This window comes from Sorex araneus, chromosome X, assembly GCF_027595985.1.
Source record: "Sorex araneus isolate mSorAra2 chromosome X, mSorAra2.pri, whole genome shotgun sequence".
Taxonomy (NCBI): Eukaryota; Metazoa; Chordata; class Mammalia; order Eulipotyphla; family Soricidae; genus Sorex; species Sorex araneus.
Window position 1 is genome coordinate 265,133,080 of NC_073313.1, and position 23,492 is coordinate 265,156,571.

A 23,492-nucleotide genomic window follows, 5' to 3' on the forward strand; every position below is an offset into this window, starting at 1 on the left:
CCCCGCGCACTCTCGGGGCTCGAGGCCCGGGCCTGCGGCTCCCAGCCGCGGGGGCGCGTGGCCGTCCCCAGGGCGCCCCGGGCCCCCGCGCACCCCCGCACCCACCCCGAGCCTCGAGCGCCTCCCGCAGGGGCTCCTCGGGCCAGCGAGGAAGGAACCGCCTGAACGGTCGGTCGCAAGGCCCGTCCCCTCCCCCGAGCCCGAGCGGAGCGACCGTGCCGCGGGGGGCCGAGAGGCGGGAAGGGGTGCGGGGGGAGGTCCCCCGAGGCGCCGACACCTGCTCCGGGCGGGCCCCGCGGCGGCGCCGCCTCCGCGCCGCGGCCCCGCCCCGCCCCGCCGCCTGCCCCGGCCGCCCGCGAGTCCCGCCGCCGCGCGTCGCCCGCCCCGTCCGAGCCGGTCCCCGCATCTCGGCCGGCCCGGCCATGGCCAGCGAGGAACTGGCGCGCCAGCTGCAGCGGCGACTGCGGTGGGAGCAGGCGGCCGAGGGCGGCGCGGCCGGGGGCCCCGACCCCGCGCCCCGCGCCCCGGAGCCCCCCGCCGGCGCTGACGACGAGCTGAGAGCGCAGCTGAGCCGCAGGCTGGACATCAACGCGGGCGCGGCGCGGGCCCAGCGCTGCCGCGTCTTCCACCCCTACTCCGAGTTCCCCGAGTTCAGCCGCCGCCTCATCAAGGACCTGGAGGGGATGTTCAAGCTGTGAGCGCCCCGGGGACCCCGCTGCGGTGGGACGGGACGCGGGGGGGCGGCGTCGCCACGTGCCCGGCGCGCGGCGAGGGGCGGGTGGGGACACCCGGGCGGGCGTCGCAAGCTGCCCCGGAGCGAGGTCAGACATGGACCCCGCACGGCCGCGCAGCCCGAACCCGGGACTCCCGGGCACCGACGGCGGCCCCGCCTCCCCGGGGCTGGTTCCGAGATTGCTCCGAGCGCAATTTCTAGGAAAGGCGCGCGCCTCACCTGCAGGCGCTACTTTTCTCCCTGGGGGGGACTTCACCAGCCCCGGGGACCTCTCCTCAAACCCAAGACTGCAGTTGTCCTTGGCGGCGTTGCGGGGTCTGGACCCCCCGCGGAGGCAGCGATGCGGGGAGTTTGTAGAACTGGCGGCCAAAGAGTTTCAGGAGCGCGCGCGCCCGGGGGCCTGGATAGGGGGCGGTTGGGAGGGGCCCGGGGGGCTTCGCCTGGTGGGTTCCGTCGCATCTCGCCTCCCGCTCAGGAGGCGCCTGGCCCTGTCCGAACCGGACCTGGCAGCTGGCAGCTGGTCCTGCGGGAGCTCGCGGCTGACCAGGCTGTCACGCCCCAACGCTTTGGGAATCTGCTGGCGCGTCCCCACAACCGCGCGCCCCGAGTCTGCTCTGGGGCCCCTGCGGGCGGCCTTGCAGCCTGGCGCCTGCCTCCTGGGGAGAGCACAAAACTAATTCTGCCCTTCATTTTTTGCTTTTTTGGCTACACCCAGCGGTGCTGCGGGCTGACTCCAGGCTCTGCGTTCAGGGATCGCCCTTGCTGGAACTAGGGAGGGGTCAGAGCATGCGGGGCGCCGGGCCAGGCAAGTGCCCTACCCACTGGACTATCTCTCCGGCCCCCCAGCCCTGCCTTTTAAGGCCATACGGGACCCTGCGAACACTAAGTTCATAGCCGCGCTATTAATATTATATCCAGAATTGGGCCAACACCGGAAACGTGCCCGGGGGAGCGGAGGCCGCTGGCCAGGTCACGCTTGGGGCGGTTTAAAAAGCGCTTGGAATGTGCTTGTCCCCGTGAGAGGAGATTCTATTTAAAGGCGCTGTGTGGCCAGCTCTGGCCCCCTCTTGGTCTGGGCTGTGGTCCAGCCCCGGCCCCCGCGGTGGCCGCTGAGGTGCCAGCCTGCAGCCTGACACCCCATTTCGCGACCCTGGCTTCCCAGGGCCCAGGGCCCAAGTTCCCAAACTTCACCAGGCGGGTACAGTTTGCCTCGTCAGGAGGCGGAGTTTAGGCAGGTAGTGCGTGGCCGGGGAGACGCACTCCAGGTGCCCAAGCTCTTGCTTTGCCTCTTGGGGCCGTGGGTTCGATACCCCTCGCTGTCTGGCCCTTTGAACACCTCTGGGAGAGACCCTTCCCCCTGCACCCCCCCCCCCGTACCCCTCACCCCAGCACCAGCCTGGAGTAGCCCCTTAGCCCCACCCAAAGTGACCCAAACCTTCCCCACCCCCTCGCCTCCCCAGCAAAAGGAAGGAACGCAACTAGGGCAGAGCTGGCGCCCGCCCGTAGGGTGGTTTGTCAGAGACCTGGCAGTTGTTTTGGGGGGGTTTACTCCTCATGGGGCTTCCTGCCTTCCAGCAGGATCCAGAAGGGCGTCCCTGGGCCTTCCTTTTAGATTGCACTCCGACTCAGTGTTCTGGACGTTGGTGTTTCTTTTCTGAAAAACTCAGCCTCTGGAAGCATGGTCCAGGCTCTGTGTGTGTGGGAGTGAATGCACACGTGTGCATGTGTGCTGGTGCTTCTGACCCAAGGCTCCTGGGTATGTCCCAGTACTCGGCACTGGCCTCTCTGCCACTTTCCACCATCAGTGTCATGAACAGAAGGGGATTCGTGGGCCCATGAAACTAAAAACTCAGTTGGGATCAGGTATGGCTGGATCAAGGCGCTCAGAGCACATGCTTCTTTCTCACAGTCTTTAGCCAGCTTCTCCAGGTGTCTCCAGGGGGGCTTGTGTCGACAGTGACACTGTGGCCCCAGCAGCTCCAGAGGAAAGGTGTCGTCACAGAAAGGCCTTATTCCCCAGGGCTGGAGAGATAGCACAGCGGGTAGGGCGTTTGCCTTGCACGCGGCCGACCCGGGTTCTAATCCCAGCATCCCATATGGTCCCCTGAGCACCGCCAGGAGTGATTCCTGAATGCAGAGCCAGGAGTAAACCCTGAGCCTCGCTGGGTGTGACCCAAACCCCCCCCCAAAAAAAAAGAAAGGCCTTATTCCCCATCCCCTTTAGCCTCATCGTTCTTTCTTGGAACTTATTTTGGGCAGGGCTCAGGCCTGATGGTGCCTGGGGGACAAAATGGGATGCCGAGGATCGCACCCCGGTCAGCCGGGAGAAGGGCAAGTGCCCTCCCCGCGGTGCTATCTCTCCCGCCCTCCCTGAGTTTTCCTGTCATCTCTTACTGGCTCCCAGCCCGCTGCAGTGGCCAGTGGGGCTTGGCAGCTCCGACTGGCCAGGTGAGCCACGAGCCACTCCTGTGTGGCCGGGCGGGACACGCGCTGGTGACAGGCAGTGACTTGCAGCTTCGTCTTTGACGTGGTGGCTCTGGGCGTCCTCTTGTTCTCCTGGATCAGCCCCGTGTGTCCAGAGGAAGGACTGGCAGCTCCTGCCAGCAGGGAGCGAAACTGAGGCACCCGGTGTGACCAGCAAACTTTGTCCCAGTCCTTGGAGGCCCGAGAATCCCTCTGAGCCTTAGTTTTCTTGCCAGTAAAATGGGTATAAAACTCACTTCGCCAAGTGCCGCAAGCAGAGACTGTGGCTGTTTGGGCTGGGAGCTCTGTAGGATGCTGAGTCCCCCCCCCCTTAATCTCTTAATCAAGCACGAAGACAGTCATCCTTCAGGGGTGCAGGAAGGGGAGCGATGTATAGCCCCTTATTCAGGGGTCTTTAGTAGTGATCCAGGCAGATGGTTTATCCATAGGTGACTTTTCTTTTACTTTTTTTGGGGATGGACACACCCAGGGATGCTCAGGGCTGACTCCTGGCTCTGTACTCAGGAATTACTCCTGGTGGTGCTCCTGGTGGTGCTCAGGGAATCAAACGGGACACTGGGGATTGAACCCGGGTTGACCGTGTGCAAGACAAGCACCCTCCCTGACCTGTTCTGGTTTGTTTGGGTTTGGGAGCCACACTCGGTGGTGCTCAGTTCCTGACGTTGTGTCCAGGGCTCACTCCTGGGTGCTCGGGGGACCCTCTGCAGTGCCGGACTGCAGTGGGGTTGGCCTGACCCCTCTGCAGTCTCCCAGCCCCCACCTCTGTCTTCTCACTGTCAAACAAGCAAACAGTCTCCTGAGCTGGGTGATGAAAGAGGGACAAGGCCGCCTTGTCAGGTGACATCAGCCAGGGGCCATCTACCCCCTTCTTGGACTCAGGCCCTTGCCCAGAGCCCTCCTCCCTGCCCGGCCTCCTTTAGACCCCCCACGCCCTGGGCCTCTGCCCTCCGGTGCCCACACAGGCTCATCTTCCTCTGAGCCTCCCTCGCATGGTGCCCGGTCAGCTTTCCTGGGAGGCCGCTGGGACCCCGGCTGCTCCCCGGGGCCCGGGGCTCCCGGTCTCTGGCTTCTTTCCTGACCACCACTGTCCAGCACTCGGCGGTGCCTTTAGTGAAGGGACAGGCCCCTTTTTGTTTGACGGGGCCTGGGTGTCCTTGTGTCCAAGGTAACCCGTGTCCTTGCGGTCCCTGGGTGAAACTAGCCCCTGCCATCCCCTGAGCTACCTGCCACCCCACCCCAGCTCCCCTGGGAGGCCAGCTGGCTCTGGAACTTTCTCTGGGCCCCATCAGCTCAGTGGAATCCGGGTACCCTGATACCCCATAGGGTCCCCTGAGTCTTTACGGGAATATCCCCTGAGTAAAGAGCCAGGAGTAAGTCCTGTGTACTGCTGGATGTGTTCCCCCACCTCTGAAATAGAAAGAAAGAAAGAAAGAAAGAAAGAAAGAAAGAAAGAGAGAAAGAGAGAAAGAGAGAAAGAGAGAAAGAGAGAAAGAGAGAAAGAGAGAAAGAGAGAAAGGGAGAAAGGGAGAAAGGGAGAAAGGGAGAAAGAAAGAAAGAAAGAAAGAAAGAAAGAAAGAAAGAAAGAAAGAAAGAAAGAAAGGGAGAAAGAAAACTTTAATTCCTATAGGAAATTTTAATTTCTCTATGAAACAAAGAACTCCCAGAGATCAAACAAGTTAAAACTTAACCAAATCCACTGTGAGGTCATGAAAGAGATGAGGCTAAATTGGAGCAGTGTAACCCATGTTTTTTTCAGAGCCCTGTTTGTTCCAGGAAACATTCACAGTGAGCCCTGAACTCAGAACCTGGAGTAAGCCCTGAGCACCACCAGGTGTGGCCCCTGACCAAAATCAAGTGAAACAAGTAAAATATTGAAACGAGGGCCTGAAGCAATAGTACAGTGGGGAGGGCATTTGCCTTGCACTCAGACAACCTGGGTTCGATCCCTGGCATCCCATATGGTCCCTTGAGCATTGCTGGGAGTGATTCCTGAATGCAAAGTCAGGAGTAACCCCTGAGTATCTCCTGGTGTGACCCAAAAAGCCAAACAAAAAGAAAGAAATGAAATACACACATTTGCTGTAAATCCTACATAACTTTGTCTTTGTAAACTTTTTTTGTTTTGTTTTGTTTTTTGGGTCACACCCGGCGATGCACAGGGGTTATTCCTGGCTCATGCACTCAGGAATCACTCTTGGTGGAGCTCAGGGGACCATATGGGATGCTGGGAATCGAACCTGGGTCGGCCACGTGCAAGGCAAACTCCCTCCCTGCTGTGCTATTGCTCCAGCCCCATACCTTTGTCTTTGTAAGGTGATTTGAGTTGCAAGTGTATATTTAGTCTTCATCGCTATTTCTGGCATAGGGTTCCTGGGACCCTTGGGATGTCCGAGGCATGAAGGAGGTTTTGTTTGGTTATCATTAATCCATCTATTTAAAAAACTATCTTGGGGGGTCAGAGAGATTGTACAGTGGGTAAGGTGCTTGTCTTGCAGGCAGCCCACCCAGGTTCCATCCCCGGCCTCCCTGAGGGTCCTCCGAACACTGCAGAGTGATTCCTGAGTGCAGAGCCAGGAGGACCCCTGACGTCACCACTGTCCTTGGATGTTAGTCTCATGCTGTGTTATTTTATATTCCACGGGTGAGTGCAGTTACCATAGAATATTTTTAACGAGCACAAAGGGATTGATTACAATTCCTCTGAGGGGGTTGGGGGGTTCCCTGGCAGTGCTCCTGGCTCTGTGCTCAGAGCTCACACCCTGCATGGCCCGAGGAGCCCTCTGTGGTTCTGGTGTCAGTGCCTGGGGTGGAACCTGGGGCCCCGTGGGCACGCACCACCCTGCCTGTGAGTCCCTGCGGCGCAGGCGTGTGGACTCTGTTTTGGCTTTCCAGACCAGCCGGAGTGTCGGCACCATGACCACGGCCGGCATGCCTCAGTTTCCCCTTCTGTCACGTGCTGCTTCGTGGGGCTCCCTCCGTCCATGTCCGTGAAGCCCCCCAGTGGCCTCTCAGCAGTTTCCAGGCTGTCGCTTGGCTGTCCTTGGGCGCCTGAGTGGACTTGGTGTTTCCCTTGTTTGAGAGCTGTCCCCACCTGTCCTGGGGGCCTCATCTCGCCCCTGCTGAGTGCCGGGGCCCCTTGACGTGCCCTGTGCGGCTCGGGGGAGCGTCACAGGTCCTGTGCCCGAGTGGCCACAGGCTTGGTGCCTTCGGGACAGCGCAGGGGCTGGGGGCGGCTCAGAGTCTGGCACAGGCTGTGCTTTGAGAGCAGGAACCCCAGGCTCTGTCCCGCCCTGCCTGCTTCCCCCCACGCTGCTGGGCGTGACCCCCAAGCCAGAAGCAAGCAAAAGGCAGAGATGTGTTCTGCCTCCCGCTGAGGTGGGCACGCAGGCCTTGTCCTGGGCTTTAGGGCCATCCCCACCCGGCCTCCTCCAGCCAGTGCTTAGTGCTCAGTGCTCAGTGCTCGCTGCCAGCCCATAGACATGGCAGTGTGGTCTCTGCCTGCCTTTTTTTTTGTTTTGTTTTTGGGTCACACCCGGCAATGCACAGGGGTTACTCCTGGCTCTTCACTCAGGAATTATCCCTGGTGGTGCTCAGGGGACCATATGGGATGCTGGGATTAGAACCCGGGTCGGCCGCGTGCAAGGCAAACGCCCTCCCCGCTGTGCTATCGCTCCAGCCCCGCTGCCTGCCTTTATGGCCATGTCCTGCGTGCCTGTATGTGAGTGCCCACAAATGCCCTTGTGTATGTGTGTGTATGTGTGCATGTGAGTGTGTGCATGTGTGTACATTCATGTATGCACATGTTTATATGTATGCATGCGAATGTGGGTGTGAGTGCATGTGTGTGCGTCCATGTGTGCATGTGTGTATATGTGCTTGTGTGCAAGTGTGTGGTATGTGCGCATATGTGTGCGTGTGTTTATGTGCATGCACGTGTGTGCATGTGTGCATGCGTGCGTGTGTGTGTGTGTGTGTGTGTGTGTGTGTGTGTGTGTGTGTGAGTGTGTGTTCGCATGGCTCTCCTCAGGCCCACCCTAACTGATCCAGCCGCCTTCATCTTCGCTGGACGCGGTGAGTGTGTGTTCGCATGGCTCTCCTCAGGCCCACCCTAACTGATCCAGCCGCCTTCATCTTCGCTGGACGCGGTCCATCTGCAGAGGGCCCCGGATCAGCTCACAGGCAGAGCTTCTGGCTGGGCGGGGAGGCTGAACTGGGGGGCCCATTCGATGCTGTAGAGTGTGGGTGCAGTGGTGCCCGAGACTTGCTGTCTCCCCTCCTTACCCCCCCCCAGGGACGGAAGGGTGGGGACCCTTCCCCGGGAGCCCTCAGATTCAGAAAACCTGAGGCTGGACAGAAGCATAAGGCATAAAGGCCCCACCCCCTGCAGAAAGGGGGTCCAGTTCTGCGACGCCAGACAAACAGCCCCGCCCTGCTGAGGCCGGGCTTGTCCGGAGGGCCGGGCGAGGACTTGGCTCTGAATCACTCTCTAGATCCAGACACCGACGGTGCCCAGAGCTCCCGGGAGCCCCACTGGCGGGCACAAAGCACCCCCATTCTTTCCCGGGGGCCTGGCAGAGGGAGCAAGGCCGGCCAAGTCCTGCTTTGATCTTTCAAACGGGCTTTTCCTATTTAAAAGCTTTTTGCTCTGGGATTTCTCACGTGTTGAAGCTCCCGAATGAACTGGCCCGTTTCCTGCCTGTGAGCGAGCGGTGCCTGGCCGAGGCGGGGCTAGGGGGGGTCAGCGCTCCCTGGGGGCCTCACAAAGGCGGCTCAGCTGTAGCTGGGAGGAGAAAGCGAAGTTCCTGGGAGTGTGGGAGCCCGCGCCCAGTCCTGCCTGAGGGCGCTCCCTCTCCGGCTCCCCTCCAGTGTCACTGGATAGCCAGGCGGGGAGAACACTGACCTGATTTTCAGGCAAGAGCGAGGACGCCTGAGAAACTGACTCTGCGGCCAGTGGCCTGGACGTAACAGGAGCTGCCCGCGTGGTCGGGGTCAGCGGGGAAACTTGCAGCTCCCCCAAGTCCAGGGGCCGCTTCCAAAGCCCGCTGAGCAGGAGGCGGCCACTTGGGGGCCCTCCCCTCCCCTGCAGATGGGAAGAGGGCTGGCACCGGGAAGACTGTTGGGGACCCAGAGTGATGTCTGGGCGCCCTGCCCACCCCCACGTCGCCTGGACCCCGGCAAGGCCAAGTGCGCCTGCGGGCTCCTGGCCCTGGCCCTGCTCCTGGGCTTTGGAGGGGGCAAGAGGCTGAGCCTGGAGGGGTGGGGCCTGGCGAGGGGAGGGAAGGGCCGTCGGGCCTGTCTGACCTTTAGTGAGTTGGCAGTTTTTGTTTGGGGGCTTGGTTTGGGGGCCACACCTGCAGTGCCTGGTTATTCCTGGCTTTGTGCTCGGGGATCACTCCTGGTGGGCTCTGGGGGCCATGCTGGGTTCTGGGAATTGACCCTGGCTCGGCCCTGTGCGAGGCAAGCGCCCTTCCTGCTGTACTTTGGCCCGGCTCCCTGAATGGACCGTTTTTGGCAATGGGTCCAGAACTCAGCCCAGGGCAGCGAGCACCCCACCCTGAGCCACGCCTGGCCTGGCGTTGACTTTTAGAAGGGCTGAGGTACAGAGGGGGTGGGGGACGCGAGGGACCGGAGCATAGATTGGCAAAGGGGAGCCTTGAAATTGGACCCCTGAGTCCCCATTGGGGTGCTTCCCCCCCAGGGAAGATGGGAAAGGTGAGGAAGAAAAAGCGGGAGCTGCAGCCTTTTCCCACTGAGAAATGCCTGGAACCCCCAAAATGCATCCCATAGGGTCCCCTGAGCATCGCCAGGGGTAATTCCTGAGTGTGGAGCCAGGAGTGACCCAAAGAGCGGGAAAAACTGACCCTTCCTGCCTCCTCCTGGCGTTTGGGGGATCTGTGAGCACTGCTGATCTGATCTCGAGGTGCTGCTCGATTTGGGGCCACACCTGGAGGTGCTCAGGGGCTGTCCGGCTCGCTGCTGGCTGGGGGAGTCCCGGGAGGGCTGGTGGCATGTGGCCAGGCCCCCCTGCAGGGCCAGTGTCCCCAGCGGGTGCCCAGCCCCTCCTGGCCCAGGTTCGACTCCCGGCGTCACCAGACAAAGACAGACACAGGTGGCCCCACGGCCGGCCCTGGCCTTTGCCGGGCGGGTGTGAGCTGACGTGGGGACGGAGGGACCGAGGCTGAGCCCTCTCTGGCCATTCCCTCAGGGCCAGATTCGCCCAGAAGGGTCTCGGCCCTGGCCGGCCTCCATGGCAGCCCCCAGCAGCTGGACTCGGGTGTGCAGCCTCGGAGGGGGCAGCCCCCGAGCAGCCCCCAGACTCGCCGGGAGTCCGGCAGCGTGAGAGTGACTCGGGCCAGGCTCCGCGTTCCTGCTCCGGCCGGGCCTGGCAGGATGCCCGCCTTCGGGTGGCAGGGACGCCTCTGAGGGCCAGGCAGGGGTAGGGGGAGGGGGCTTGGCTGCCAGAAATCACTGAAGGCCTTGAGAGCAGAGAGGGGCGGGGGGCGAGGGGCGGGGGGGTGGGGGACACCGTGCCCTGGAGGAGGTAGTAACTGTATTTGCCTGTGGGCACTGAGGTCTTCGTGACCCCAGCTCAGCGCTGCCGCCAATACAGCCCCTGGGCCCCCAAGGGCTCCCCCTGAACTTCCCCCGAAAGCCCCCCGGGCAGGAGGGTCTCTCCTGCAGCCTCCTTTTGTCCTGCCGAGAGAAGGCTCTGGTGCTGGAACCTTCTGGATCCTCTGCCCCGCCCGGCGGGGTTTTCCTTGCTGGGGGCGGGGACTGCGTGGGGCTGGTGGTGTTTGGAAGACAGTTAGGGGGGCAGCCCCAACTGCACTAGCACTCACAGCTGGGGACCCCCGAGTGACAGTCTGGCCCCCCAGCACGGCCCCCAGAGGTGTGTCTGACCGAGGCTTAGGGGAGGCACAGGAGGGGAGAGAACCTCGGTCCGAGAGCGCTCACTCGCACCCCTGGTCCCGGCTCCCGGCCCCGTGGAAGCTGGCAGGAGGGAACTGGCTCCCAAGAGGGTCGGGCCGGGTCCGGGGCAAAAGTGGCGCCCTCAGGTCCCAAGGGAGAGACCTGAGCTTGGTTCCCTCGAGGTGGGGGCAGCATGCCCCCTGCTGGGCGTTGCTCGTGCAGGGAGGAGGCTGCGAGCGTCTGGGAGCTGGGCCCAACCCGGGCTCCATCCCCGGCCTCACCAAGGGTCCCCTGAGGGTCCCCTGAGCATGGGGCGGAGGGAAAGTGACGGGAAAGCTGACCCCGAAGCCGTGGCCAGTACGGCAGAGTCGGTGGAGGTGGGCAGGGCCGGCGAGGACGCGGAGTTCCTTGTAGTTTGTTCACTTTGTCTGGGGGCCACACCCAGAGGTGCTCAGGGACGGGTGGGCCCGGCCTCCAGCACGCAGACCTCACGGCCGGCCCCCGGCCCAGGGCCTGGGTCCTTCCAGGAAGGGACTGTCCGGAGGAAACTGGAGGCCACAGACTGTGACCATGGTCAGGCTTTTTCCCTGGGGGTCATTCTGGGTCAGAATGAGGGTCTCTAGTGAGGAAGGGGGACCCCCAAGGGCCCCTTGGGGTTTCTTTCCTGAGGAGGTTATGCCGGAGCTCTCATGTCCCTCCACTGTCTTTACTGGGGGGCCTGGGGCCATACCTGGTGGTGCTCAGGGTCTCCTGGTTCTGTGCTCAGGGCTGACTCCCAGCTCTGTGCTCAGGGCTGACTCCTGGTGGTGCCAAGGATGAAACCACATGCAAGGTGCCCCCCCCCCCCCGCAGTCTCTCAGGCCCTGCCCTGCACTCTCACAGGGTGGGCGAGGAGGAGTTTCTTAAAGGGGCCCCCGCTGCTTTCTTTGCCACCTGTCCCAGCCTCGGGCCTGCTTCTCGTTTTCGGCTCTCAGCTCCCGCTCATCCCCTGCGGGAGCCCTGCCCGGCCCTTGCCCAGCCCCTGGCCTCCGCGCACAGGAGGCCCCGTCAGTTCCTGGTGGAGGAGCGGGAGCCCAGGGCCGGCCTCTTTGGCCTGGACCTGTGCTGGGTCTGGGGATCTCTCTGCCTTGAGGGGAGACCTGGGGGTTGGCTCTGGGGGCCTCGTCTCAGCCTGGTGGTCTTTGTACAAGCCATGAGTGTGTGAGAGTGTGTAAGTGCGTGTGAGTGTGTATGAGTGAGAGTGTGAGTGTATGCATGTGAGTGTGTGAGTGTGAGAGTGAGTGTGTGAGTGTATGCATGTGAGTGTGTGTGTGCGTGAGTGTGTGTGTGTGTTTGTTTGGCTAGAGGCAAGGGTCATTTCCAGCAGTCCCCAGGGGACCGTTTAGTGTGGGCCTGGGGCCTGGGCTCCCCCGCACAGCCCGTGCCAGCCCTCCACCTCTCTGGGTCCTCTCCCTCCCGTCTCGGCCTGGTTCCCCGTGTCTCCTTTGCTTCAGGGATGCAGACGAGTTGGCAGGGGCAGCTGCAGCCTCCTCTTGCCAGCGGGAGGTGCCAGGGTGGGCTCAGGAGACACGCTGGGCGTCCCGTGCAGTGGTGGTGGTCTCTGGTGGGGGCCGTGAAGCTGGTCAGACCCCCCCGCCCCGCCCCTGTGTAGCTGCTTCCAGGCTGACCACATGCCCCAGCCTCCGGCCTCTCGGTCCAGGTTTGCAGGGAGGAGGAGGGTGTTTTCCTGCCTCCCATCCCAGTGCCGCCTCTGCCCTGTCCTGGGGTCAGTAGCAAAAATGCCCCAGCGGGCCAGCTGCCACTTTGGGGGCTCCAGTCCCTGTGCACTGCCCACTGACTGCCTGAGTGGTGGCCCTCAGCCCCTCTGTCCACACGGCCCTGGACGCTGCCCAGTATGAGCTCGGTGGCCAGGAGTCCCTCTGGCCCTCACTGCAGACACGGATGATTGCCCTCTGACCCCTCCCTCCCCACTGTTCACACAGCGCTCACCGCCTGTGGTAGGACCGGGAGGGCGAGGAGTCTGTCACCCCACTTTACAGATGAGAAAACCGAGGCACAGAGGAGCAAGGTCGCTTGCCCAGCCTCAGATGAGAGTGAAGGGGCATAGCTGGGGTTTGAATCGCAGGGCCCGGGGCCCACCTTGTCGGGGCGTAGATCTCAGTGTTGGTTGCTGCCCAGGCCGGGGGTGGCTGCTTCCCTCGTCCCCCCCAGAGCCCGAGCACAGCCCGTGGCCCTGCGGGTTGGCGAGGATATGCTTTTGCTCCTGGTCGCTGGTTTGATCCGCACCCACCGCCCCCGCCCCCAGCCATCGCCCCGAGTTCTCCTTGATTGTAGGGGTCGGTTTTGGGCATTGGGGGCCCTACCCGGTGGTGCTCGGGGTGTAGAGCTGGGCCGGCCGTGGGGGGTTCCCTGGACTCGCGCCAGGTGCCTGGCTGGGGAGGCAGAGCTGGGGGGGGTCATTCGCGCTGGCGCTCCCGGAAGTACTTGGGCTGACAGGTTGTGGGGCGGGGCCTCGGGGTCTCGGGTCCGGCCACCCTCTCGGCCCTCCCTGTGGAGCCCGGCTCCCCTCCCCGTTTGTCGTCATCCTTCCCCTCCCCCCTTTGCGCTGAGCACTGCTCCCGGTGCAGGCGGCCGGGCGCCCTCCTCCGCGGCACGCCAGGGCTCCGGGCTCTGCTTCTGGAGTTAGTTGGTCACGCCTGGTTGGGCTTGTGCGTGGCTCTGAGCTCAGGGGAGCCTGGGTGGGGCCGGGGGTTGAGCCCGGGCCCGCCGCCTGCGCCTGCGGGGCAAGTGCCTGAGGCCCTATGTTATCTCAGCCCGCAGCCTCATTGCTACTTAAAATTTTTTGTTGCTGCTGATGTTTGGGAGACTCACAGTGGAGACTTTACGGTGCTCGCTCGAGCAAACTGATGAGCATCAGTGACAGTGACAGTGACGGTGGTGATGTTCAGGGGCTCAGGGGTGCCCAGGAGGGACGGCATCACCCAAGGACTGTGCGCCCCGCCCACTGTCTGCCCCAGCTTTGCCCCCTCCCTGCCCCGCCCGCCCCTCCCCATGCCCCCGGTACCGCCTGTAAGTGAGATGCGGAGAAACCGAGAGCCTTCAGGCTCAGGTTGCCCCCAAGATCGCGTGACCACTGCGTGCTGCGCTCGCCTAAATAGGCCACGAGGCCCCGCTGCTCCCGAAGGGGTGCACCCCGCCTCCTCCGGCAGGGCAGGGCTGGGCCGGCCTTGGGTCCGAGGGGCGGCACGCGCTGCTGGGAAGTGGGGCGCCAAGAGGAAGGAATGACAGGGACGCTGGTCCCTTCCCGCTGCAGCAGCCCCCAGCTCCCCCCACTTCTGGGCGTTGGACACCCCCGATGCACTTCCTCTCCTGGGTCCCTGCGTGAGCCCCCGACTGCCTGTACTTGCGTGTAAGAAACTAAAGCTCGCCGACGGGCGCGTGCGCACTCGCAGGCTCTCCGGGCAGCTGTCTCACCACCCGTGTTCGGTGCTCTGGAACCACAGTGTTTGGACTGGATCAGGACGGCCGGTGGTCAAGGACAGGCGAAGGAAGAACGAGGACCAAGCTGGTTGCTGATTAGTTACCGTTTATTCAATCTTCAATCTTTCTCATCTCCCGCACTCCCAGCTCCGGCCTCTCTCTGGATCAACTCCAGCTTCTCCTCTAGTCTCTCCTCCTCCTGGTCTCTCCCACCTTGCCCTCTAGGCTACACCCAGCCAGGTAGCAAAATCAACATAAGAAAGCCCTTCCTGAGGGCAGGGCATTCCAAAGCCCTTCCTGACTCTTAAGGTTTTTCTCCTTTCCTTAGTCCAAACACTTATTCACATCTTAATACTAGTTATTTTTGTTTGGACATAGCAAGAAGTACATTGAGGCTTGCAAGGCAGCTCTCCTGGCAACATCTTGCCACAGACTCAGACCACAGCACTCAGGCCAGATTAATCATTCCTCACCCTAGCAGGGTCTGAATCTAGTTATCACTGTTTGGATCATGACAACATTTGTCCATGACCAAGCTCTTAACTTACAGTTAAGCATTAGGCACTTTGGCCAGGCCCATCTCGATGCCAGAGTAGCACACAACTCACCGCTTGCCCTGGGTCCATCCCGTCCCTCGTCAGGACCCTGGTTTTGGGGGTGCTAGGAAGTAAGGGCAGTTGAGGCTTAGGTCGAGAGAACAGATGCCCAGGAGGAAAATATCATGTAGAGTCAAATGACTTCCAGGTTACAAAAGCGTAACATTTGCTAAGTCTTCCTGTGTCCATACAAAAAGGACATTGCTCTGAATAAACTATGCAAAGGACTCAAGGAGAAGAGAAAAACAATATTTACAAGTCAACTGAACACTGAGAAAGAAGTTACAAATAAACACAGAGGAGTGGGAGCACTATAACGGGAGTAACCCAATAAACCTAAACTACCTTAGGCTATGTTATCCTACACTTGCGCCCCTCAACATGAGGGTCTGTATCAAAGGATTGGGAGGCCCCATCATGGCGGGGGGCTCCTGAAAAGTGAGCCTTAGCTACCGGGCAGACTGGAGACCCCAGGAGAGGCAGCGACGGGCCCCGGGACACGCCTCCAGGGCGGGGCGGGGGGTGGTGGTGGCCAGGGCCTGCTCCCCCGCTTGCTCAGGGGGAGCCCACCGGGATGAGGTGCTGGCAGTCACGTGGGGGGCCCTGAGTCTGATCTCGCTCTCTCACACCCAGCTGTGCTCAGGGTAACTCCCAGCTTAGTGCTCAGGGGACTGTGTGGTTGAACTCCCCATCTTGGGCTCGCGTCCAGGCGTGTCGTGGATCATTAGTGCGGGAGAGTCCTTGGCCGTTGAGCCTGCAGGGTCACGGGACACTTTGCCCCCCAAAGGCCCCATGTTGAGGCTTCGTGCTGGCGGGTCCCACCTCCGGAGACCGGTCCTGGTAGGTGCAAGCGCTTGGCCCTGAGGTCTTGGTGCCTGGGCGGTCCCCCCCCACCCCGCCCCGCCTGCTCCCCTGCGGGGGGTTGTGCCCACCCCTGTGCTGCCTTTTGAGTTAGCAGTGCTCTGGCTCCTCCCCTTCCTTTGCTGGTGGGGGGCTCCCTGGGCCGCTCTGGCACGGCCTGAGTCACACATTTCAGCGGGGGGCTTCCGGCACAGCTGGCGGGGGGCTGCAGAGACTTCTCCCAGATGGGACTAAAGCCATCTATGCCTCCTCCCCCACCCCGCTATTTAATTTTGGCAGGGGCATGGGGGGGCGGGCTTGGGTCACACCCAGCAGTGCTCAGAGACTGCTTCCGCTTCTGTGCTCGGGACTGCGTGGTGCTGGGAACAGAGCCCAGCGCTCGGCCTCTCGGCGCGTGCCCCAGTCCATTAGCACCTGCAGGGCCGGTGCAGGTGTCTCCCAGGCCTCGCCTTAGCTTCCTACAGGCACACCTGCAGGCACGGCTCTCCCCAGCTGCAGGGGTGGCCCCCGACCCCCTCTCTGGAATAGAACACCCTGCTGCCTCCTGGAGACGGTGCCCAGCGTCCCTCTGCCCCGCTCCCCTGCGCCCCGCTCGGCCCGCTCGCCCGCTTCCGGGCTTATCGCAGCGCCCAGCTCGCTCTTTGTCCCTTTGTCCCTCGGTCTCCCCCGGGACCGGGGCCTGGCGCGGAGTGGCATGAATGGACGGGCGGGCTCCCTGGCACCGCAGCCCAGGGAACCAGAGACTCAGGCCTTTGCCCTTAACGCCAGACTGGGGGGGGGCTTCCTCGGCCCTCCTCTCTCCCTCCCTCCCTCCCGGGCAGGGTGTGTGCTGAAGTGCAGGAAGCCGCGGGAGGGCCGGAGTGCTGACCTGGCGTGAAGGGGTGTCCACTCCCGACTCGGGGGACCGGGTCCAGCCGGGAAGTGTGGGGGCTCTGGGGTCCGAGCCGCGTCCAGGTGCCCAGAGTTCGGGAAGCGCCAGAGAGGCTGCCAGCTGGTTCCCGGCACCCTCGGAAGAGGGGGTGTGGGCCAGCCGAGGGGGTGCACCGGGGGGGCTCCGAATTCTTACAGTCGGGGCTGGTGCTCCCTGCAGGCTCCCTTCACACTCATCTGGGGACTCTGGCCGCGGCACCCGGCCCTCCTGCAGGCCGTGGCTGTGGGAAGCCCACGGGACTAACCGGGCGGGACTCTCAGTGGTGTGGGGGGGTCGATGTCCTTCCTGCACGCCCCCCACCCACGCAGGCAGTGTTCTGGGTGCCGTGATCTCCCTGCTCTGCCCCTCTCGCAGGCCGGCCCGAGGCGAAGGCCCGTGTGGCCAGGTTCTGGCCAGGAGCAAGCTTGGACCCTCCTCTCGGGGACAGCCCTGGCCCAGCCCCGTCCACCACAGGCAGCTGCTGGGGTCTCCCCCTCTCCTTACACCCCCGGGGCCTTTCCTCCCTCCACCGCCAGATACACAGTTACAAGGTTGCTCTGATTTGGTTTCAGTCATACAATGTTTCGACTGTTCCCACACTCTACACTGTTCCCACCACCGAGGCCCCAGGGAGCCCTGCTCGCCCTGGCGATAGCAGACCCTCGGCCTCTCTCTTTGTCTGTCTGTCTGTCTGTCTGTCTGTCTGTCTGTCTGTCTCTTGTCTCTTCTCTTTCTCGCTGTCTCTCTCTGTCTCTTTCTCTTTCTGTCTCTCTGTCTGTCTCTGTCTCTCTTCCTCTCTGTCTCTTTTTCCCTGTCTCTGTGTCTTTCTCACTGTCTCTCTCTGTCTCTGTCTGTCTTTTTCTGTCTCTCTGTGTGTCTCTTTATCCCTGTCTCTCTCTGTCTCTGTCTCTCCTTCTGGGCACCCTGTTTGCAGCACAGGTACTGAGAGCTCACCACGTATCTCCCGTTCCCTCCTTTCAGCGCTCAGCTCCTGTCCAGAGCGGTCATTCCCCACTGTCGTTGTCACAGTGGTCCCTTCTCCATCCTAGCTGCCCTCCCGGCCCCGCACCCCAGCACCCAAGCTTTCTGGTTACTCCTACCCCTCCTCATCCCGTCTTCGCCGCCTTCCCTCGCCCCTGGGCACTGCCCCCCCCCCCGCCCCCATCTGAGGGCTCCAGCCTCATGCTCGCCACCTCGCCACCCCCAGTGTTGCTGGCAGGCTGGGGGCGGGGGGCCACCAGCCTGGGTCCCTGTTCCAGTCCCAGCGGGGGCCCATGCGCTAGACAGCCCCTCCTCCCGGTGAGCCCCTCCAGCACCTCCCCAGAGTGTGACCCCGGGCACTCGGGGGCCCCCGGATGCTGCGTGTCTGGGGACATGCCTGATGCAGAGTCCAGGTCTGTGCGCCTCCACCAGCCTCAGCCCGTGACCACGGAAGGTGCTGGAATGTTTCACCGAGCAGCCCCGTGCACTGGTGAGGACGCCGTCCCACTTGGCTGGTTTTGTCCTTGGGCTTGGGGGACCCTGTGACGCACGGGCTTGTTTGCTGCCGTCCTTGGGGATGATCTGGAAGAGGTTCACACAGCCTCTGCAGACCCCGCTCCCGGCAGGAGGGACCCTGGGCCGGCGTGGGGCCACCCTCGGAGGGGACTGCAGGGCTGCAGGGCGCGCGTCTCTGCAGAATCCCGGCTCCCCCCTTCGAGGAAGGGGCAGGCTGGTCGTGGGGGCAGGGTGGGTAGTCCCCCCTCCGGTTATCTGATGCACGGAGGCCCACACCACGGTGCTCAGGGGTTCCTCCTGGCTCTGTGCACAGGAGTCACTCCTGGTGGGCTTGGGGGACCATATGGGATGCCGGGGATTGAACCCAGGTCAGCCCCGTGCAAAGCCAGCACCCTCCCATGTGCTGGGGCTCTGCCCCAAGCCCCCCTCTGGGATGGTCATGACACGCTGTGGGTGGGGGTCTGTCCCGCCCATCTTGACCATCACCTGTGCCCACGTGTGACGCCTCATGTTCTGTGCCTTGTTTCTTTAGAGCCTGAGCTCGGATGCTGGCGTGGCGGGGGCTCGGGCCAGGGTGTGGTCTAGAGTGTGGACAGGCGTGTGCAACAGTGAAGTGTCGCAGTGGGCCGTACTAGCTAGTGCCAGGCACCGTGACGGAGCCACGCCCGTCGGCACCTTTCTGGGGTGGGAGTTGGAGGCACAGGGGTCAGGGGCAGGGTCCGGTGGGACCTCTGCACCTGGGGGGCAGGGACAGATGCAGGGGGGGGCGGGGCTCTGGCATGCGGCTCCTCGCACATCACCGCACTGCGTCCCGTGTCGGTGGCCCCTTCCTCGCCGCCCTGAACAGCGCCTGGCCAGTGTCACTTAGCCGTGAGGCAACTCGGACGGGCGTGCTAGGCGGTGACGTCACTAGGGCTGGGGCCCCCGGCCCCCTCCCCGCCCCCTGGGCTGTGTCTGACCTGTAAGGTGGGTGCCTGGTGAGCTTAGTGTGTGGAGCCTGCCTGGGTCTCTCCTCCCTCCTGCCATCCCCTCCCTCCACTCTCCCACTCTCCCCTCCCTCCCTCTCCCCTCCCCCCCACCATCCCTCCCTCTATTATTCCTTCCCCCTCCCCTCTTTTCCTCTCCCTCCCTTGAGCCATTCCTTCTTCCTTGCTCCCCTCTCCCCTTCCTTCCCCTCCCCTCCCCTCTTCCCTCCCTTCTCCTTGCCTCTCTTCCCTCCCCCCTTCCCCTCACCCTCCTTCCTTCCTCCTTTCTTCCTTCTCTCCCTTCCTTCCTCCCTCCTTCCTTCCTTCCTTCCTTCCTCTTTCCTACATTCCTTCCATCCCTCCCTCTCTCCTTTCCTTCCTCCTCTCCCTGCCTCCCTACCTCCTTCTTCCTTTCTCCCTTCCTTCCTTCCTCTTTCCTACGTTCCTTCCATCCCTCCCTCTCTCCTTTCCTTCCTTCCTCCTTTCCCTGCCTCCCTACCTTCTTCCTTTCTCCCTTCCTTCCTTCCTCTTTCCTATGTTCCTTCCATTCCTCCCTCTCTCCTTTCCTTCCTCCTCTCCCTGCTTCCCTACCTCCCTCTTTCCTTTCTCCCTTCCTTCCTCTTTTCTCCCTTCCTCCCTTCCCTCCCTCCCTTTATTCCTTCTTTCCTTCCTCCCTTCCTGCCATACCCAGCAGTGTTCAAGGCTTACTTGAGGCTCTGTGCTCAGCAGTGACCCCTGGTGGTGCTCAGGTGATGGTGCAGCGCCGGGGGTGTAAGGGGGTCCACTGCCGAGCAGCCCCTTAGCTCCCGGCGCTGTCTCTCCACCCAGTGTGCTTCCCGAGGCTGGTCCAGCCGTCAGGCTGTGGCGTGCCCGCATCTGCTGGCCTCTGCCTCCTTCCCCTTGGGCTTATGCCCGGCCCTCGTCGCCAGCCCCCGCTGTTGGACCTCGGGACGCCACAGCTGCGCCCCACAACCTGCCAGCAAGTGTGATGGCCGGCACGTTTCCCTGGTGGACAGCCAGGCCCCCCGGCCCCCGCTGCAGGGCACGTCCTCCTCTGCCTTCCTCCCAGAAGGGCTCACCGTGCACATCTGCCCACGAGGCTTTCTGTCACGTCGGCTTGGTCACCTGCTTCAGAGACAAGTGAGCGCATGTCCCAGCACCTCCCACCGGGTCCACGCCCGAGAGAAGTGACCACACGCGCTCGCACATAAGCCTGAGTCTGTGAGCAGCGTCAGTCTCGGGCCCCAGAGCGGAAGGGTCGTTGGATGTCGGCCATTGGCACGTGCGTCACCAGAACCAGTTATGCGGCCAGACGGTCTCAAGCAGCAAGGAGGAAGGAGTCCCAGTTGGAACTGCAGGCTGAGAGAGAGTGCAGCGGCGTGCGTGCTTGCCTTGCATGCGGCCGACCCAGGTTCATTCCCCGGCACCCCGTAGGGTCCCCCAGACCCCACCAGGAGTGATCCCTGAGCACAGAGTCAGGAGTAAGCCCTGAGGAACACTAGGCGTGGCCCAAAACAAAACAAAACAAACAGTTGGCCTGGGTCCAGTGGGGGGGACTTTGGAAGCCCTGCTGGGTGCATACGTGTCGCGCTGTTGGTCTCAAGTGTGCTGAGGACAGAAATCCTCAGGGACAGGAAGGCAGCCGGGCCTGGGCGGGGGAGACTGCAGGAGGTGATGAGAATGTTCTGGAATCAGATTGCAAGGATGGCTGCAGAGCCTTGAAAAAAAATATACTGGAAACTGCACAGTTTCACAATGTAGAAGGGGTAGATGTCCCCTCTGCTCCGGCCTCGGTGCCATCGTGGTAGATTTCATCACATCACTGCCCGGAGCTGGGAGTGGCCAGGGGGCGGGGACCTTTTTCCACTCCTTTCTCCAGGAGCGCCTGGGTGTTTCCAAAAGTTCTGGCATGCATATCCCCACGCCGGCTGAGAAGAAATATCCTTCTTTCTCGGGAAGAAACGCGGCATTGTGTTAACCATAGTATGATGTCCATTAAGCTGACACGGACCTGGTGGCGTGGGAATGGGATACAAGGGAATAAATTATTATGTACTGGGAACAGCGGGACGCTGGGGGAATCTCGAGCCGGGGCCGATACCAGCGTTTTACTTTTGGTTCCAGAAACTGCTTGCAGACATTCTACCAAACTATCAACTAAGCCAGAGCCCCACGCCGGCTGATGACGGGAAATAACCATCTTTTTTGGTTTGTTTTCCCTTTGTCAGGCAGCGTGGTGATTACTAAATAGGCGTGATCTCGGTGGCGCGGGACGAGGGGGGAAAATAATAGAAAAGTTATGTAACAAACAGCGGGACTTAATATCTCTACATTCTCAGCAATGGAGAGCCATCAAATGCTTTCTTGACAGTGGGACTGTCTTTTCTTTTTTTGGGGGAAACCCTAGCAACAATAGTGAGTTATGTGTTGAAACATGGATTGTAACCAAGATAAAGCGTAAACGAAGTGAAACTTATCACTTACAAGGGCAGGGACTGGGGGGGCGGGAGGGGGCGGGAGGTATAATGGGGTGGTTGGTGATGGAATATGGGCACGGGTGAAGGGGAGGGGTGTTTGAGTATTGTATAACTGACAAAATCCTGAGAACTATGTAAACCTCCACATGGTGATTCAATAAAATGTAAATTTAAAAATAAAAAAAAAGTTCTGGCATGACACTGTGCCCTGAAATACAGTATAGTTTACATTATGAATTATTAATATTATCACATTATGCATTGGGCAGGTTGAGACTGGTTAAGCATATAGACCTTGGATTTATAGTCCTTTGCTCAGGGAGGGATGTGGGAAATTGAGTCTTACCAAAGCTTGCTGCACGGCAATCGTCCTTCCCCATCTCTCACCTCATCTCTGGTACTATCTTTCTGGCTCCGCACATTTAAACTTTTTGACTAACATTATACAGTTACTTATCAGAACATGGACTGGAGCAGTAGCATAGCAGGTAGGATGTTTGCCTTACCTTTGATTCTTCCATCACTCTCAGAGAGCCCGGCAAGCTACCGAGAGTATCCCGCCCGCCTGGCAAACTACCTATGGCGTATTCCATATGCCAAAAACAGTAACAACAAGTCTCACAATGGAGACGTTACTTGGTGCCCGCTCGAGCAAATCGATGAGCAACGGGATGACAGTGATCCAGTCATTACATTATACACTAATACATTATTGTAGCCAACTAATATGGCTCCAATAATGAATGGATGGATGAATACACCTGTTAGGTAAAGAAAATAATTTTCCAATGAATATAGGGAAGTACATACTTTTTTTGTTTGTTTGGGGGCCACGCCCTGCGGTGCTCAGGACTTACTCCTGGCTCTGTGCTCAGGGATCACTGCTGGCAGTGCTCAGGGAGCATATGCAATGCCAAGGACCAAATCTGGGTCAGTCATGAGTAACACAATGTCCTTTACCTACTGGACTCTCTCTCCGGCCCTCTAGTCTTACATTTTTGTTAGCTGTGCGGTTCCTGGGTGCGGGGATCACACGCAGCGGTGCTTGTGGGAGACCATCAGACCCACCGCTTGGTATGTGCGGTACCACGCAATGCCAGGGGTTGGCCTAGGGCTCACACATGCCGGCATGTACCCCCACCCCTGTTTGTCTTGAATTTTTTGTTTGTTTGGTTTCGGGTCACACCCGGCAATGCTCAGGGGCTCCTCCTCCTGGTTCTGCACGCAGGAATCACTCCTGGGGACCCTACGGGATGCTGGGGATCGAACCTGGGTGGGCCACGTGCAAGGCAAACGCCCTACGTGCTGTGCTATCGCTCCGGCCCCTCATATTGACATCTTGGGCACTCTCTGTAGCGTTCTGTGCAGTGACTGTCTCCGTGGGCATGAAGTGAGTTCTGCAGACCCCAGGTCAGTACAGCTGCGCTTAGACCAGGAGGATGAAGCCCAGTGTGCACGGGCACCCCCAGTGCTCCTTCTGTAAGTGCTCACAAGCCAGCCTTGGGATACGGCCAGCACATCTGCGACTCTGTGCTAGGCCCTCTGTGAAGCCAGGAACTCTCGACCGTGTCCAGAGCTCAGAGCAGGGTCCTGTGTGCACTCTGGTGCCTTCCCCAGGGTTCTTTCAAACTAAGGCGCAGTGACTCATAAGCTGCTCATCACAGGGCTGGAGCGATACTACAGCGGGAAGGGCATTTGCTGACCTGGGTTTGAGCCCCGGCATCCCATAGGGTCTCCCAGGCACTGCCAGGACCCCTGAGCATCACTAGGTGGGACCCAGGGGAAAAAAAAGTTCCTAACAGCATTTCAGGCACGTGGTGTCCCCTCACCAGTGACCGTCCCTCCACCAGTGCCCCCAGGCTCCCTCCCAGCCCTCTCTGCCCCCTTGGCAGCCGGTTTCAAGTTTAGTTATTGGAGTTTGCCTCCTGCTTTCAGGGTGGTCGACTCTGTGGCTTAGATGTGTGCATTTACCTCTGCACCCCCGTGAGCTGGCGGCCCCGGGCCTCTGTCACGTGGTACTTGCAGGGCCCCTGGGGTGCGCCTGGGATGTCTGTCGTGTGCTTCTTCGGGACGTGACAGGCTCTGTGGAGCGTGGGACTGCCAGTGTGCCCGAGGGGACAGACAGGGCACTGCTGAGGACCAGAGGACAGGTGGCAGCTGTCTGCTCTGGCCATGGCAAGACCCCAGACCGGATTTGCGGGGGCCCTGGGTGGGAGAAATGGCACGAGCTCCCCAGCGCACCACGTGGCCCAAATGCCACCAGCCCACGGGAGAGATTTCTACTCGCCCACAGGCACATTTCTTCAGCAATGAGTGTTTTGTTGTCCTGTTGGCCGTCACGGTGGGTAGTGAAAAGCCTGATTCACTCCTTTGATTTCCCCATTGTGCTGAGCTGTGCACGAACTTCACCGTCTTTTTCTTTTTTTTTTTTCTTTTTTTTTTTTTTTTTGTTATTTACCATATACTTTTATTTATATATAAGGAGCTGTGCAGCCCCCAGCCCAACCACCAACTCTTGACCAAACAGCTGCAGCAGCTGTGCGTGCTGCTGGACTTCTACCTGAAGACCGAGAGCCAGGG

General features: G+C 61.1%; 1 protein-coding gene across 1 annotated transcript in view; it reads left to right on the forward strand.

The window, feature by feature from the left end:
- The first annotated feature begins 352 nt into the window (after nt 1-352).
- The window catches only part of EFHD1 (EF-hand domain family member D1), a 45,859-nt gene continuing 22,719 nt past the window's right edge, over nt 353-23,492 (forward strand). The window contains exon 1 of the mRNA XM_055121935.1: nt 353-694. Coding sequence (XP_054977910.1) covers nt 423-694 — 272 coding nt within the window. The 5' untranslated portion in view covers nt 353-422. The remainder of the gene's footprint in view (nt 695-23,492) is intronic.